The 17,319-nt window shown below is 40.9% G+C and overlaps 1 protein-coding gene across 5 annotated transcripts in view; it reads left to right on the forward strand.

The window, feature by feature from the left end:
* Positions 1–6,459: 6,459 nt before the first annotated feature.
* The window catches only part of LOC311265729 (kazrin-like), a 182,388-nt gene continuing 171,528 nt past the window's right edge, over positions 6,460–17,319 (forward strand). For 3 of the 5 annotated variants that reach the window (XR_014623609.1, XR_014623610.1, XM_084367695.1), the window contains exon 1: positions 6,460–6,979. Coding sequence is in view for 3 of the 5 variants with exons in the window: in XM_084367695.1 (XP_084223821.1) it covers positions 6,904–6,979 (76 nt within the window). In the remaining 2 variants the exon portion in view is untranslated. The remainder of the gene's footprint in view (positions 6,980–17,319) is intronic. The other 2 variants (XM_084367694.1, XM_084367696.1) reach the window with 2 other exon arrangements.

The raw sequence follows: 17,319 nt of genomic DNA on the forward strand, positions 1-17,319 counted from the left end.
GGATGCCTAAATGTCTCATTGCAAAGACGTCATGAGCCGCCACTCTGTGACCCCTTTTCTGAGAAAGGGGTGAATAATATTGTAGATATTAATTGTTAACATCAGCCCATTTTTATCCTACAGATTTAGTATGACTGAGGAACAAACGGACAATCTAAACGTCAGAAGATGTAATACATGTGTTTTAAATTGTGATGTTTTTTATTTATAAAAAATAAACTACACATCTGTTTCTCTTTGCGTTCCCTGACCTTTGCAACTTGGAAACCTCAGCTCAGGTCTGCATTAGACTGCACAGTCAGTACGGTGTCTTGGTAAAGAGCAACAGCAGGGTCATCTTTATAAACCAAGAGGTCAAACCAAGAACACTCCCGCTGTAAGGCAACAGCAACTCACCATCCCTCTCAAGAAAACTAATCTGCACAACCACAGGGGTAGCGGGGGGCGGGGGGGTAACCTGTCTGCAATGAAGTCTGGTTTTAATCTTTACACCGATGGCTCCATGTGACTATGAACGTTTTGTCATTTGTGTATTTTACAATAATATAAATCCATTCAGACTAAACCTATCCATGAAAAGCTCACCAATGGCAAAGGAGATTCCTTTTCAATTTATTTTTTTTTAGCCTTTGGTGGAAGTGACAAAAGAGAAAACAACTACCTGACAAAAAAGGTAAATATAGGCTACTATTTCTACTATTATTTTATTCAAAACAGACATTCTTATAGTTGAGAGAGGTACGTTGCCAGGTTTACTTACCTTTTCTCCTCTGTCTTATAGCATCTATATTGTAGCTAAAAGATTAAACGATCAGTTAACTAATGCTAAATTGCATAAAGCTAGCTAACATTAATTAGCTGTACTTTCATAAACATTCTAAAATATTAGTCAATTGTTTTTATCCATTTTTGATTGTCAACTCTGTGATATGGTATTTTTGCCTTTTAGTAATGTTATAGTGAAAAATTGGTTAACCTGACCGAAAAATTGCTGTTGAGCTGTTAGTAACCCCCAATGTGCAATGGTACACTGGAACAATACCATTTGTGTTCCTCCTTAATCTAGATTTTGACTCAGGGTGATGTACAAAAATCATCAATTTTCCGATGTGCAAATGTGCAAAGTTAACAAGTCCCATACAGAATTTGTTTGAGAAACACATGACCCTGTCCAGAGGTCAGACCCCACAAATAATAGTTCTCCACTTCTTGCATGTCGTCCTAGATGTTAAATAATATAAAAGTACATGTATGCGTGGAGACTTAACCTCATGTTCTGCAGAACTCTTCTCCTCTTCATCAAAAGGCTCAAGTTCTTCACCCGGGTACCTCGGGTGTATTAGAGGGGGCACGCTTTCAAAGGCTCACTGGGTGCCTGAGGTTGGTTAGAGGAGCTCGACTTCCAACCTGCAGGGGGACCTACAGTAGTGCTGAGGAGCCAACTGGGGAGCCACTGTGGGAGATAGGTGTTTGGATCGTACAGACGATGAGCCGTGGGCTGCTGGGCCAGTTGGGGTTCTAGCTGTCCATGTGTATCCAGTATCAAGCCTGTGAGCACGCAGTCAAACTCAGAATAGGGTTTACTGTAATATCTCTGACTGCATTATAATGCCAAAACTCTGAAAATTCTGTTAGAATCTACCTGCGACAAGAATCACACCTGAAATAGACTTCTGCAGTGCGCTTAGTGTCAAAAATGTGAGTGATCTAACAAGGGCTGATATTCAGATAGTTATTTTTTATGAATAATAAATGAGCATATGAAAAATACGGGGTATAAAAGTCATGATGGACATCTGTCATGTCACCATATCATAATGTCAGAGAGAGATGGATGAGACGAGAGATGGAGCCAGATTAAATGTCAAAGTCTCACACATCACAGGCCTTGTGAATGCCAACTTTTGTCTCTAAACAGCTGAATTAATGAAAATGGAACATGACTCGAATTTTTTAAGACATCAAGGTCATTCACTTATCGTTTTACAGCACCGGTTTGTGCAATGAAATGTAGTTTGTAGCTACTCAAACACAGAACAGACTTATTCACGTACCGTATGTTATTTCTAATCCCACCTCCAGCACAGGAGCTTCGGGCCAGGACAGGCTGCGGCTAGCTGGTTAGCATGCTAACTTCAGTAGAAATCTCTGTAATGCAATTACATTGACATCATAACGCCAAAATTGTTATTTCTTTCACATTCTGCATAATGTGACACCACAGGTGACGGCCTCAGCTCAACTGGATACGGCCACCTGATGTGTGAGTGTGCACAACTTGACACCAAACTGAGGCTAAACACAGCCTCCAAGACTGCTGGAGGTCAGTTTGACAGCACTGAATGTGCTGTAGCACGAAGGTGATGTACAGCGGCTCTGACCAAAACCTTAACTTTGGGGATGATAAGATGCGGCAGGCGGGGGCGAGAGAAGCGTTCAGCGGGAGAGAGGCAGCAGAGAGTCGGACATCAGCAGCGGGTGAAAATGGCGCGAAGAGCTGGAATATTTTCACTTCTCACTTGGTGATTATAAGATTTATTACGACCAACCCAGAGGTGATGTGGAAAGATAAACCATGACTGTTTTGGTGAGTTGCATGAGTTTGAATGAAGTGTGGTGTGATGTGTGTTAAGCTAATGAAACTTGAATTCTGAAGGTGTATTGTATTTTTCTGTTTGGTGAGGAAAATAGAAGTAAGAGTTTTTCATTTCTTGACATTATGTGAGTTTATTTTGTTCATTATTTTGCTTACTATCAGCTGGCAGTTACGGAAGCCCTAAAGGGCCATGCGTTCATACATTTCATTTCCTTCGTTTTCCCGTGATAACGAGTTAATTTCATTTGTTTTCTCGAGATCTCGAGTTATTATCTCGAAATAACAACTGCCGTTTTCCTGAGATAACGGGATAATTTTCTCGAGATCTCGAGATAAGGAAACTTCGTTTTCCCGGGATAACGATATAATTAATTTGAGATCTTGAGAAAACAAAACGATAGTGTAGTATATTAAATCATTGCAGGAAACATCAGTGTAGCAATGTCAGAGGAGCAGGAGCATATCGATCACCGCGTCACATATCTTTTCAATCAAGGCCTGACACAGACTGAAATAGCATTATGCCTTCCTTGCTATTACAGATAATATACACATTAGTGTGAGTAATATAAAAAGACGGTTAGAAAGGCTTCAGCTATATCGGCTGCGCAATCTAAGTGAGCCTGATGTCGTCGTTAACTACATAACTGACCAATTACGAGGTCCCAGGCTTCTCCATAATCTCAGGCCTATCATATCACAGTCATTATCTCGAGATCTTAAATTAATAATATCATTATCTCGGGAAAACAAAGTTTCGTTATCTTGAGATCTCGAGAAAATGATCCCGTTATCTCGGGAAAACGGCAGTTGTTATTTCGAGATAATAACTCGAGATCTCGAGAAAACAAAAGCAGCACTTTGTCGGTACATCTGCTGATATGTTGCCCATTATATTTTTGGAGCTACCTTCGACAGGTGGCCATATCTCACACGTTGCACCTTTAAAGTTCACTAAAGCTGTTTGTTAAGACCAGGCCCAAGTGCTGGCCTGTGTCAGCATCACGCTGTCTCAATCAAACATTAACAGAGGAAAGTAATCTCTGCCTCGGTTTAATTGTTCATCAACATGCAGCGCAGTGGGCATGAATTTAATTGGATTTTTGGCAGTTATGCAGAATCTTTTATTTGCTACAGGCGAATAATGTACGGGTTCCAGGGGAAAGATCATTTTTTTATGATTCTTCAGTACTATGAAAATGCTTTGGAAACAGTAGCTGTGGCGTACATCTGTCTGCGACATTGACATATCACTGTAATTCCCCTCCATCCCCTTGTGTTACGGCTGTAGCCAACACTGTAATAAAACTCTGATGCAAACGACTGAGCAGAAGCAGGTGAAGCGAGCTGGTTCAGTCTGCTGTGTGCTCTTATGTAAAGGCTTGTTCTCTCCTGGTGAAGCTTATATTTCCACTCTTCAGAAGCTTTTAGTGCCTTTGTGACAAATCAACACAAGTGGTTTGGATTTTTTGGATGTTTTTTCCCCTCTCGGAAAAGTTAAAAGCTGCAGTTCAAATGTATTTTTTTACATAACTGAACACAAAAGGTTGACTGCACATGTTGTAATGTAACTTTGTAATTTAAATGAGGAAAAACAGAAGCTGCCAGATTCTGTGTCTCTGAGGATTCATTGCAGACGTGTTAAAAAGGTGTTTAAGACACCTGATGTCCTTGTAGTAATTAGGAATTAAAAACAAGTCAAATTACAGTCTGTGGGAATAAGGGATCGGCCTTCAGGTGATTGGAGCAGTTGTGCCAGGCAGATGATTTTTAGTTCTGAGCTGTTACAGTGTACCTATTGCGACAAACCACAGCCCTGAGGTACAGGATCTCCCAGTGCTCACAAGCTCAGCAATAACTTCAAACTGCGATGCTGCATTTGTATGCTCGACACAGCTCAGGATCTTCGCCCAGGGCCATGTTGAATCCTCATAGGAAGTTATGATGAGGAGCGAGGACACATGATCAGAGATGATCGAAAACAAAAACATCCATCCCAGAAGTCTGAGTAGAAACCTTTGATCTACTTCTCGTTAATTTCATCATCATTACTGAAAGTTTGATTAACAATATTCATGCTGAACCGAAACCGGTAACTGAGATGAAATGTATTTTTTCCCCTAGGTGGGCTGGAGGTGCGTCCTGTACCCAGTTTTTGGAAAAGGCAAAAAGTTGAGGTTTGATAATGATGCGTGTCATCTGGAGGTGACGATTAACTTTGCATGAACACGTGAACAGGCCATGAAGTGATGACAGCGAGCTGTCAGGATCACTGTGTTTCAGGTGAAGACACATGAGAGAGCTGAGTCACACCACCTCTGGCACTGCTTATTCTGGCTGACGTGACGGTGAGGCAAAATCATTAGGATGTCACTTTGTTTAATAACTCTTTACTGATCATTCGCACGTTTCTTCTTTTGTGGCGGTGCAGTCAGAACACTTTAGCCAGATATCTCTTGAAGAACATTTTCTTTATCCCAACAAAAGTTATCTAGTTAAGTCAAATTCTAATATTTGAACTAACTTGTGCCAACTTATGTAAGACTGCATTCAAAGGAAAAATGAACCCGTCTCTGGTATGATAAAGGTAACAGCCCCCTCCAAGTAGCACTGGGTGGAAGCAATAATACAAACAGGATACTTGGATAAAGTACTTTTGTACAAGTCTCTTCTTCCCTCTCTGCATGCTGTTCATGTGGGAGCGGAGCAGTAATGAGGACATTAATAAAGGATGCCAATTCATTTTTAATGATCTACTGGCCCCTTTAGTTTGAAACTGATTTTTGTGAGTTTTCCGCTCAGAATCCGTGTTTTTTTTCTTGTTTTTTTTTTTTTTTTGCTTTGAGGATGGCTCGCGAATGTGCTATTTTCTGCCTGCATGAGCAAATTGCTGCATAAGACACTGCGTACACCTTGTGTGTGTGTGTGTGAGTGAGAGACTGAAAAGTAGGATCAGTCTATTCTGTCTATATTTGGAAGATAATACCGAAGTAGGGAAGTAAAGGGAGAGGGAGGGGTGTAAGACACAAGGAAATAACTTTGTTATCCTGGAGGAAAATTTGGGTTGGGAGTCAGGCATTAAACACCCTGACAGAAAAAACACATGAATATCCCATGTGCAAAAACACATGTGGCCACGCGTGATTATGTGTCATTTAAAATGTGAAAACATGTTCAAATCACATGAAATATGTGGATTACATGTGCTTAGCAAAGGTGAAACAGGTGCTTTGCACATGGGAAATGTGATATTGGAACAATTTCATGGTGTAGTATGTGAATCCCATGTAAATTGTAACATGAAACCTATGGGATTACATGAAAAAATGTAAATGCCCATGTTAAACCCATACAAATGTCCATGTGAAACCTATGGGATTACAAGTGAAACCAATGTAAATATCCATGTTAAACCTGAGCATCCCATGTAAACCTGTTTTATTTAGTTAAAACTCATGTGGAGGTGTACACAAAGTCAAAATCCAGTGATGAGTAAAAGATCACCTCCATTTTATGGGCTTAGCTCTTGTTTTTGAGGAACTGCAAGTCCTGTTTCCCCTCTCCCTGACTTCCCAGCACCTGTAACTGAATGAACAGACCGCAGGCCACATCGAAAGCGTGCTCTTATTTGCTTTCACTCCCTGGAACTTACCAAATTTGTTTTAGAGTCTTCTGCCTCAGACAGATGTTATCATAGATGCTGTAGATGATTCAGACTGGATTAAAAAGAGGGAGATAAAAGAGGAAGAGGAAACCAGCTAGAGACTACAAGCAGCAGCAGCAGCAGCCACAGTGTAATGTCAGAGCTTGCTGTACACACATGCACACACACGCACACACTATCATCTCTATTCTCACTTCCAGCGGGGGAGAGAGTGTGTCTTCTCTCTGCAGCAGGCTTCTCCTCCTCAACGCTTACTCTCTCCCTCTCTCTCTTGCTTTGTTCATGCTGTGTTTGCCTGTGCTCTCTGTCTGAAGCAGCGGCACACTGGAGCACTAATGAGCAGGCTGAGAGCAACCCCAACGCAGATCTCCCATCAGCTGAGGAGCAGCAACAACTCTGACGGCATCTGAGGCGACGAGACGCAGGACTGATCTGCAGTCAGCGGGGAGACAGCCGTAAGAAGCAAATGACAGCCCTGGGAGAGGCGTAGGAGAGGTCGTGAGGTGCAAATTATCAGGGAGTCAGTGAGAGAGTGAGAGTGAGAGGATTGCTCCTGTGCTTCAACAGTCGACCCTCTCCACACTCGGAGGCTGACCCTCTTTCTGAAGACGAAGGACCTTTCCCCTCCTGGAGGAGTTCAGCCATGGAGGAGACGCTCACCTGCAGCCGCAGCCCTTTCTCCCAGGTGTTTGGCCGTCAGGGTCAGCTCATGCAAGCCAGTGAGTGTTAACACATGAAATCTGCAACTGAAAATCTAAAAGTTTTATTTACCTTGCTTGATCCTGAGTAAGTTTGACTTGATTGCATGCAGTGTTTAATGGATGCACCCCACTGCACTTTTGTATTTAATGCTAAAATACAGAGACTATTTTAAAATAGACTGTTCTGATTACGACACTGATTTAAATCTTGAAATATTGGTATGCAAAATGAAGGCGTTCAGGGAGGCAACAGTTGAAGATGTGCGTCCCAGTTTCCCCAAAAATGGGTAGGCAACAAAATTTTTCAACATCATTTTCCTTTTAAAGCCGATTCTGCAGCAATTAATCATTCAGTTATCTCAATATTTTAATCATGTAATCCTTTTATTGTTTATAAGGGCTATTATTATATTTTGTCTCTCCATCTCTGTTGGGAAATCACTGTGATTTGACGCTTTTTCATGCAGCATGGCTCGCTCAAACGCTCAGGTTTTATGTGTTCGATATTGAATCGTCTCTGTTGTAATGCGGTTTGACACAGCGACGTGTTAATGTTGATAGACTTTGATGCTCCTCTCACACACAAGAGAGATATCAGGTGTGAATGCGAGTGGGATGTGTCTTGTGTGCATGTGTGCATGTGTGTGTGCGTGTGTGTGTGCGTGTGTATGCAGGTGGATGCAGAAGAGTGGAGCTCACCTTTCATGTATGAGTAAAAACCTTTGATCTCTGTCTGTCCGATCATGCCACAGGTCTAAAAAGGAAAAAATATGAGAAATTATCAACAGTCTAAAGTTACAGTTCAAATCAGGAATTCAAGGGAAATGCAATAAATACCCTTGTGAAGTCTGTAATGCTTATTTTTTTGTCCGACTGGTTGACAAAATAACAGAACGCAGCGTTAATCATGAATTAGAAATGGTTTATTCTTCAATTAACAAGTTAAACAAGACCTTCTGCTTTAAGTGCCGCACCACTTAAATTGATTTTTGTAGATTTCATCCTTGCAAATACGTCTGAGTCTGCTGCTGAGTGAATTAGCAATGAAAAATAGATGATGTTTGCTTATAATTATGCTTATGTACTTATTTCATATCAATATTTGAAGGGATATTCTGCAGTATGGGTGCCAGACACCCACAGCCTCATTCAGACTCTGCGTATGTGGGTGCCTATATGAATTATTTGTATACGTATGTGACTTTCTTGAGCTTTTGAGGCCCTATGGCTTTTTTTTTCTTCTTTTTTTTTTTACAGGTTCAAACCTCACAGCACGACAAAATCCATCTCTGGTGTTCTGTAACAAGGTGTCATATAATTTCTAAAACAGGAGAAGGATCCCTTTGGCCATGGCTGATCTGATGCGAAGCAAAGCGAGTTGTGATTTTTCACGGGTTTTGCGGCAGATTCAGATGATTGTATGTACGTGCTCGGGGCTGCTGGGCATCTCGATCCAGAAATAGATTTTTTTTCCTCCTTAGTTCAATTGCTATGTGAGTTGAGGTGTTTCTTGTCTGATTGTGTTTTGTTATTCATCAATAAGCAATGCTTTGTTTTTAGACTGCTGTTTTGCAATAGGGAAGAAAACGTTAAAACTTTTTGGAATGGCCTCTTTCGTAAGCGACTTGCTCGGCTTGTAGGTAAATGGTTGCTGTTACAATCAGAGTGGCTCAGATTGGATATGTGTCCTGATTTGAACAGTTGAAATGATTACTCACTTCACATCCACGCAGGGTGGAGAACGCAGCAGGCAGCGTGACACGGCAGAAAATCAACAGAGAAGACGTGGCTGTCTAAATGTTTGGAGGCACGTCAAGCTTTGTGCAATTAGTTTTTGGCCTTTCTGGAAATACGCTCTCACTGAATATTCAGTCTTTTGTTGCGCATTTATTTTACATATGCCCTAGGGGTGTTATTGTGTTCCTCCTCTGTTTGCTTTCCTCCCATTCAAACCAAACTTGAAGACAACTTGAAGTCAAACTGTGGAGCTCATTCACACCGACTCCCCCTCTGATGCCTTTGACATATCAGTCACAGTGTAGGTGAGAGCGCTGGGTGAATTAGACCTAAATGCCACTCTCTGCGGTTATGCAAAACGACATTATCATTGCATGTGTTGTGGTGAATTACAGTCAGTCTTGTGCTCCCCAAGTTATCTATGCTCTTTGAAGCTTCTGCTGCATGTCTATGATTTCGGATGTGCGGGAGACGGTAGGGGAGAAGAGAGGGAAGGAGATGGGAGGGGAGGGGAGGGGATCGGGGCAAAAAAAAAAGTGAGCAAGCTGCAAATTGTGTGAATAAGACATGGGTGTTTTTTTTTCTATTTTTAGCAACAACCTTACATAGTGTTACACAGCTGCTGGAAGACTAATCCACAGTAGCGCTGGCTGGCAATATCTGAACAGTAATTATAGGGGGGATTTTTTGTTATCTTTGGCTGTCACCCATCATTGGATCAGAAGTCCCTCAGCTATATGCAAAAGGCCTGCCTTGAATTGCAGAGAGAAAATCCATTACATGAGTGTTGCACATGCCCAAAGACTTGAATATTAACAACCTTCTGGTGGTACCCCGGCAGGAAAAAAAAAAAAAAAAACGCTTGACAGAATTTTTTTTTTCCTCATGAATCACATTCACGTGGCAGTGCCAGGTGCACAATCCTGCTACGATTCTCTTACTCCCCGCTGGAGGTGTGATATGTTCTGTGTTCAGTGTTGTGATGTGTTGTCAAAACTCCCCGAGCAGCCGATGCTCCCGTTTGTCGAGGGAGCGTAACAACTTAGTTCCCTCGCTTTGGAATAGTCAAAGTATTCAGGGAAAAGTTTATTTCTTACGTGTGCGACTTCTCAAAGTTATTCCCACCGATCAGCCATTCCCTATAATTACGTCATCAACTACATTTTTAGTTCCTGTAATGGAAATGAAACGATCTTATTCCTCTTGAGGATCGAAGACGATTCGTAACAGAGCAATGTCTGTAAGTCGCTTTGGACAAAAGCGTTTGCTAAATGCCCTAAAATGTAAATGTGAATGTTGATTTGAAGCATACCCGTAGGCTGTTGATGGGATTGGGGATTAATAATATCCCTTCAGCAGGACCTGAGATTTCTGGCTGTTTCAGAATTTTAACAAAGGCATCCTGGTTTCTCATGTCTGCTTTTGTTTCTCGGCCCAAATACCTGCTATAAAACCGCTGTCGGTCTGAAAAAAAAAATCAGCGTGTAAAAAGATTAATGTCCACCATTAATTCTGGCTGTCTTTGCTTTTCTCTGCTGTGCATTTCTCTATGTGATGAGTAGGATACATATGTAAATTGCACCATTTTTGCACTATTTTGTGTTAAAAATGCACAAGACAATTCATTCAATTCATCTAATCTCAAGTGAGGAATGAAAATCTGACAAGTAAGATTCAGTCTCTCCTCTTCTCAGGCAGGAGGCAGGTAACAGACACGAGGAGAGATGAGTCGAGGCATTAAGCAAAACGAGACGTCCGTTCTTCGGAGCATCATTCTAAAGCGGCGCCAATTAAATATGACGGTGTAGCGCAGCTGCATCATCTGTCCAGTGTTTTCTCACAGCCTAATGCTGTATTGTATGATCTCTGTCAGGTGAGATCTCTTTCAAAAGGTGAAATGTCAATGAGGCAGTGGCTTACAAAGTTTTACAGAGGGCAGAAAGTTTGATTGCACATTTCATCATCTTAAATAACTAATACAACTTTTTGATACACAGGAACATTTGCAGTCCTGCTCCCACGGTCCCTTGTATATTCCAGCTGTGTCTCATGATTCTTATAATAAGGGTTGCTGTGGCTCAGGAGGCAGAGCAGTTGTCGACCAATTGGCGGGTTGGTGGTTCGATCCCTAGCCCCTGCAGTCTACATGACGGAGTGTCCTTGTCCTTGTCCTTGTCCTTGGACAAGATACTGAGACCCATATGGCTCCCAGTGGCACCTCTCTCGGTCTGTGAGTGTGTATGAATGGTTATTAGTCTTGTAGAGCAGCTGATGCACCAGTGTATGAATGTATGTTAATCAGTGAATGCTAAGTTGCGTTGAAAAGCACTTAGCGTGGTCGGCAAGACTAGAATAGTACTACATAAGTACAGTCCATTCATCATTTAATGGGTGCTGAAAAATCTTTCTCAAAAGGATATGCCTGCGCTCATGTCTCCTCCAGCAAGCGTCCTCTCTCCTCTCTTGCGAGATGCATTTCAGAAATTGAGACATTCTTTAATATGGCGTGCTGAGAAGGATTTCAGGGTCACAGGCAGGAGGACAGCGGAGAGAGCCCTGAGAAGAGCCCTACGTAATCTGCCGCTTGGGGTCTCTCAATCAATGGGATCATGGGAGTTGTCGTCATTGTTACAAAAACAATTGTTGATGAAAAGTCTACCTACGTGACTCAGAAACACGGTGATGTTTTACACTTTTATTCATGTTATAATGAGTCACGTTTGCTGACTATTGTTATCTTGAATAAAATCACAGATTTCTCTTAACATTGTTGTCTAGTTGTTGTCTAGACATTTTAAGAAATAAATGTTATGTATTACATCTTTACGATATTATTATATGAATTTTAATGCCCTGAAATTATGAGATAATTACTTTTAGAGATACTCAAGGTGAGTATACAGTATATATTGTCAGTTTAGCAGTCAAAGTTGGAGACTGTTTCCTTTCTTAGCTATCACTTTACCCTTGAATATCCCCTTAGTGCCTCAATAAACCGCTGGTAAATCCCTGCTCAGGAGAGGCGAACGTGATTTGAAGTTTTAATACGTGACCACTGCAGGTGTAGAACATATTTTGGTCTTCTTTGAAGTGATTAATTCCTCTCCTTCTTCCACTTGTGTTATGGCTCCAGCAAACTCGCAGATTGCTCACACTTCCTTACCCAGTGGGCTTTCCTGCAGTAAGAGATTAGCTTCATGCTCCTGGTGTTGCTAATCATGTAGAAGGAGTCACGTTGCAAGAGGTTTGCCGGTACAGTCGGTGTGTGCACTCAGCAAGGTAACACTTTTTTTTGTGAGTCACGGATTTGTGCTGTTTTTGAGATTCTTATTTATGTGTTTTTTATTCATTTTGTTTGGAATTTAGAGAAACTGTCGATTGGTGTAATGAAACATTGCACTAGCTGTGACTCCGCAGGCTCTGTGCGCTGAAACAATCATTCTCGCTCCATCTGCTGTCATTTTGATGTGCATTTTGATAAATTCATGTAGCTAAACTGAATAATTGAAGCCACAGGAGATACATTGCCACTGAACCAGATTTTAAATGATCTCACACAGCCTCAGTAAGAGAGGGCGAAATGTTTCATCACACTGAAAAATAATTAGTAGTATTGAAACAGATATTGTTGATGAAGGTTCTGAGTCATCCAGGTCATGGTAATTTTAAGTGCTATATCGTAGGCAACTGGACTTTTTTCAGTTTCTTGAGAACAAATATTCTTATCTTCATTGACATTTAATCTCTCTGACAACTGTGTTAGCATCATACCGCACAGTCTTCATGCAGAATACATAATGGTGCTCACAAACAAAAAACAAGTTGGTGAGCATATAGCTCAGTTAACTCTCATTATTACTGTGACTGTGATGTAGTTTCAGTTGGTATTTGTCACCTCAGTGGATCTCTGCTTAGGAAAAGTCTGGATTAACAGTACATTGATCAGCCTGAACATCGCTCAGTAACAAAAAACACAGGTCTGTCTCACAGATAAAGAAAGAGATTACAGTTATGTAACGTGCCCTGACGTACTTTATGTCTAGACCTGTTATTGACAAGTCAGTCACAGATGAATGCTGGTCATCCGTCTGCACCAGTGGCTGTACTCCTGCTCACATGAGTTTTGAACCATGGTATTGCCATGTGCAAAGCTAAATCCCAGCAGGGCATCAGGATCACATGTATAAATATAGACTGTGTACCTCCAGCCACAGATGCAGAAGGCTGTACTGTATGTACGATGATTGCTTGAAACTCCTCAAATGTTTCCTCTGTTGCAGCAAAAAACTTTGTGTCAAGTTGTTCTGGGAATGTTTTTTTTTTTTTAAAGCAGAAGTTTATTATTCAAAACTCACAGAGGAAAAACTGCTGTCAAGGCAGTCAATTGAGTTTAAGCGGCGGACCATGGGACACCTGGCACACTCTGAAAAATTTACAATGCCAACCCCCTCCTGCCCATTCCTGTGCTTAGAATTGGACATCTCCAACTTCCATTAACCTTCAGATGAATGAGTACACTGCCAGAGGAGCCTGATTGAAAGCAGAGTTTGGGTCAGCAGGCTCTCTCTCTGCATCTCCTCCATCTCATTCTACTCGTTCTCCCCTCAATCCTCCACTGAACCGCCTTTTGAAATATAAGCTTTGTATGTTAGCACATCCTGTCTTACATAGGGGTCATTTTGAATACAGAGCTTGTGTGCTTAAAATTATTGTGCCGTTTTTTTTTTTCATGTCGTTCTCCGCAGGAACATTTGCAAGAGATGCAGGACCTGGAAGCCAGGTGAAAAAAAAAACCCACTTCAGCCTGCAGAACTGATCTACAATGCAATGAAAGCCATAAAAAGATAACATGTTTGATACCAATAAGATAAGGTGTGGGAGAGAAATGGAGATTCTGTGCTATAGTAAAAGGATATCGTACTTCCAAGGACATTTGATTGTATCTGTGCTTCAGAGCTTCACAAACACGTCAAATTTAATGCAAAAATATTAGCTTTCTCTGCTTGCTGCTCAACTCAATACCATCAACTTTGATGTGTGCATACATTATTTAAAAGCAAATCAATAAGCATGAATTCACCATATTCACCCTTCGTATGAGACTATTTGAATTTAGGAGGTTCCAGCCCTTGATGAATATTTGTTTTACAGGAACATTTTGGCACATTATTGCTAATTTTTAGGTAAATCTACAACAGTACTAGTATTAATCAATTAATATACAGTATTATTCATAGGCCTACATCCAAAGAAGGTCACAAGTCAAATTCAAGCTTGCTTCACTGCCTATTATTCGCAGTCACTTGTGATGTTAGTCATGTTCATCTCCATCTGTGTCAACAAGATAAAGGAGTGCCAACATTTATTTGGCACCTTTGTGTCAGTTTGTACCATTTCTAAACAACTGAAAAATAACCCTAACCCTTGCTATTAACAAAAAGAATATTGGTAGAAAACAAAAAGTGTAGCGTACGTGTATTTTTTCCTGTTATTTAGAGAAACGGCTTACTTAATAGCCAAATGACAAAAGACCTCACTGTGATCTTACTACTTTCAGCCAAAGAAATAGTCCCAAGAAAAAAATGTTGCAATCAATTAGCCAGAATAACAGGGATATTATCATAACAGATGCTTTAAACATCCTGCTATTACACCCACCACCACATGGTGGCACTGTTGCAAACAGGATTAATGAGCCAAGAGTGTGGCCGGGACCCTGTGTTCTTCAGTTAGTACTTACTAAACTATACCGAAGTTTAAGGTGTATTTAGCTACGTAATCGACACGTTAATTTAAAAAAAAGGAGCAAATGAAGAAATAGGCATGTAACTACAATAATAACAGGGTGAAAGAGGAGATTTTGAGAAGAAAACAGCAAGGCAGGGAAAATGCCTTCGATGCTAGCTAACGTTAGCCCTCCTAGCATTAGCATCATAAGCAAACAGTTAGCAAACGAGGTCAGGGTGTTTGGAAGAGCAAATAATTAGCAAGAGGAATGGTTTTTATAGGAGTTACAACATATCTGCTCCAGTGTATGCTGAAGTAAAAATGAAACCAAAGAGCACCTGATTTAAGGTAAGACAGCTTGCTTTGTTACCAATGCTAATTGTTTTTGGTTTCACTTAGATCTGGCTACTGAAACATTTGGATGGAGAATACAACATTTTCTTGAGATTTATCATAGTCGTCAACAGATGTGTGGTGAGTGATTCACAGGTGTGCGCTGAGCCTTTGATGTTCCTTTGGAGCTGATTTCCTTTTACTGGTGAAATCCTTTATATAAATTGCAGTGCTGTGTTTCTGCACAAGACATCAGATGTTCATGTTTTGGATCTGTTCTTAGTCTGTGCTCCTCAAACCACCTGTCTTATATCCACCTCTGAGAGATGGACACTGCAGAGATGAAAGTGACAGTAGAGATGCTGGAGTTGGAGATGTACCAGATGAAGTTTTGTTCTCCAGATGTAAGAAAACATGTTTGTTTGGTAGAGAGCTCAACAAATGTCGCATCATCATGATTATTATAGTTTTTTTTTTAGTGAACATGGACATTTTGATGCAAAAAATATCATTTTTTGACCATACCGTGCAGCCCTATTGCTAGGGTAGACTGTGGGTGTTCAAGGTGAGCAGCCACTCTCACTTTATTTTATTGTGCTACTTTCAAAGTACTTAAGAGATTAAACAGGCCTATAACTTGTTCAGGAATAAATTATAATATGAATTAATATCATCCTGAACCCGGAGGGCTACTTGACTGATATCAAACACACTGATATCTTTTAGAAGGAGATGAGTGAAAACCTGTGTTTTCTGAAAGATTACAGATTACTTTATCCTTTTAATAAATGTGATTTAAGCAGTGATTGTGGGGGAATCATCCTTTCGTCTAGTTTTTCAGGATGGAAAATCTTGGCATTTGAGGAAAAGCTAAATTTTCTGCATTGCTCATGGTTATTCGATGCTTATACCTGCAGTACATCCTAGTTACATTTGGCTGCTGGTAGAAATCACATTGCTTTATTAGCTATAACTCTTAATTTCACAGGTGCTGGCAGCAGAGTCCAACATCAGCAGTCTGCACTCAAACTTGCTGCAGTGTAGTGACTCGATTTTTGTTGGCACAAGTGTCCAGCTAGTGTACTGTACAAGCTACCAGCGGGCTCTCAGTGGTTCTGTGATTATCATATCAGCTAGCAGTGATGCACAGCAGCAACGCAGGCCGGCCACAAGCTGGCAGGGCTGGATGTTAGCCAACAGCAAGGCTGTGGCAGCCTCAGCCATGGACTGTGCACAATACAACATAGCTGGGAAGACTGTTCTACTTTCTTGCCCCCACGGACCACATGACCTGTACCGTAATTTCTGCTTTTATGTATCACTTCTTAAAATTTGGAGGCGATATTAAGTGTTTCAACTGACTGTTTCATAGGAGACATTTTGACTTGTTTCAGCAGGAAAAGCACAGGTGTAACTTATAACATGGATCCTATTATGACCTTACAAAATGTCTGCCCCTTGAAAGGATTTCTTGTCTAATTGCACAGAGTCCTGTTCTTTTATTTCGCCCTCCCTTGGAGGCAGATGTACTCTAATTAAGGAAACAGAGTCTAAAGTAAAAATTTAATTTCTGCTCTCTGGTTGTTACACATTGGACAGGCTGGAACAAATTTTTTCCAGCATGTACAAGAGAAAGTCTGAAGGCACATAGAGCTCTGGGGAGTGTTACGTCAGATTTGCCCATCCCGCTTACAATAGAATTATGGGATTCAGATTAAAACTTGAAGTGTCGGTTTAACTCTATTTGAGGGATCGTGGGGAGTCATGCCGCGTTTTAGGACAAACAATTTCTCTTCTGGCTCATCTGCAAGGCAACTGTAATCCTCACTAATCACTGGAAGTTGATTATGTTTGCATTTGTGATTGTTTCACAGCGTGTTTCGTATTCTTTGGTGTTTATATGACACGTGTTTCCTCTCCCGTCCTGCGTTTTTTTTCTGTTGGCTGCATTTATCTGCAGCGGCAGGTGGATGATGCGTCAGCAGCGGTGCGTGATTTTTCTGCCAATCACGTCAATCCTAGTCTCTAATCCTTCACTTTCCTGCTTCTAAATCCTCACTTCAGGCGTCTGTGCTCTCCCATCTAGACAATCCATCTCCGCCAAGCTTGCCTCTGTGAGACGAGAGATCATTGATGAGTGATAAAAGCTTAGACTTTAATCCCAAACACATACAGGATTATAGGACAAGTGTTGCACTTTTGAAGTAAGGCAATAACGCCTGCTGTGACTTTGAGAACAGTGGGAATATTTATCCAGGAAAATATCCAACCACACTAAGTAATTGTCATACGAATAACCACTAATAAAACAGCCTACATTTTGATTTGTGAAATATATGTGGGTTCAGGTCATTAAAAAAAGAATTCTCTGAGGTTTCTAAAAGCTAATTGGTTTACAGAGCAAGGTGTTCTGAGCCTGTAATACAGTGTTTTATTTGTCTTGGTTTACAAATTAGACACCTGTGCAAGAAATCACCCTGAGAGACAATATTAGCTGTCCCACCTCAACCCTTTATGGTACCAACACTGAAAACAAAGGCAGGATTAGACTAAAATCACAA

Source organism: Pagrus pagrus (assembly GCF_965226575.1).
Source record: "Pagrus pagrus genome assembly, chromosome: 11".
In the NCBI taxonomy this organism is placed as follows: Eukaryota; Metazoa; Chordata; class Actinopteri; order Spariformes; family Sparidae; genus Pagrus; species Pagrus pagrus.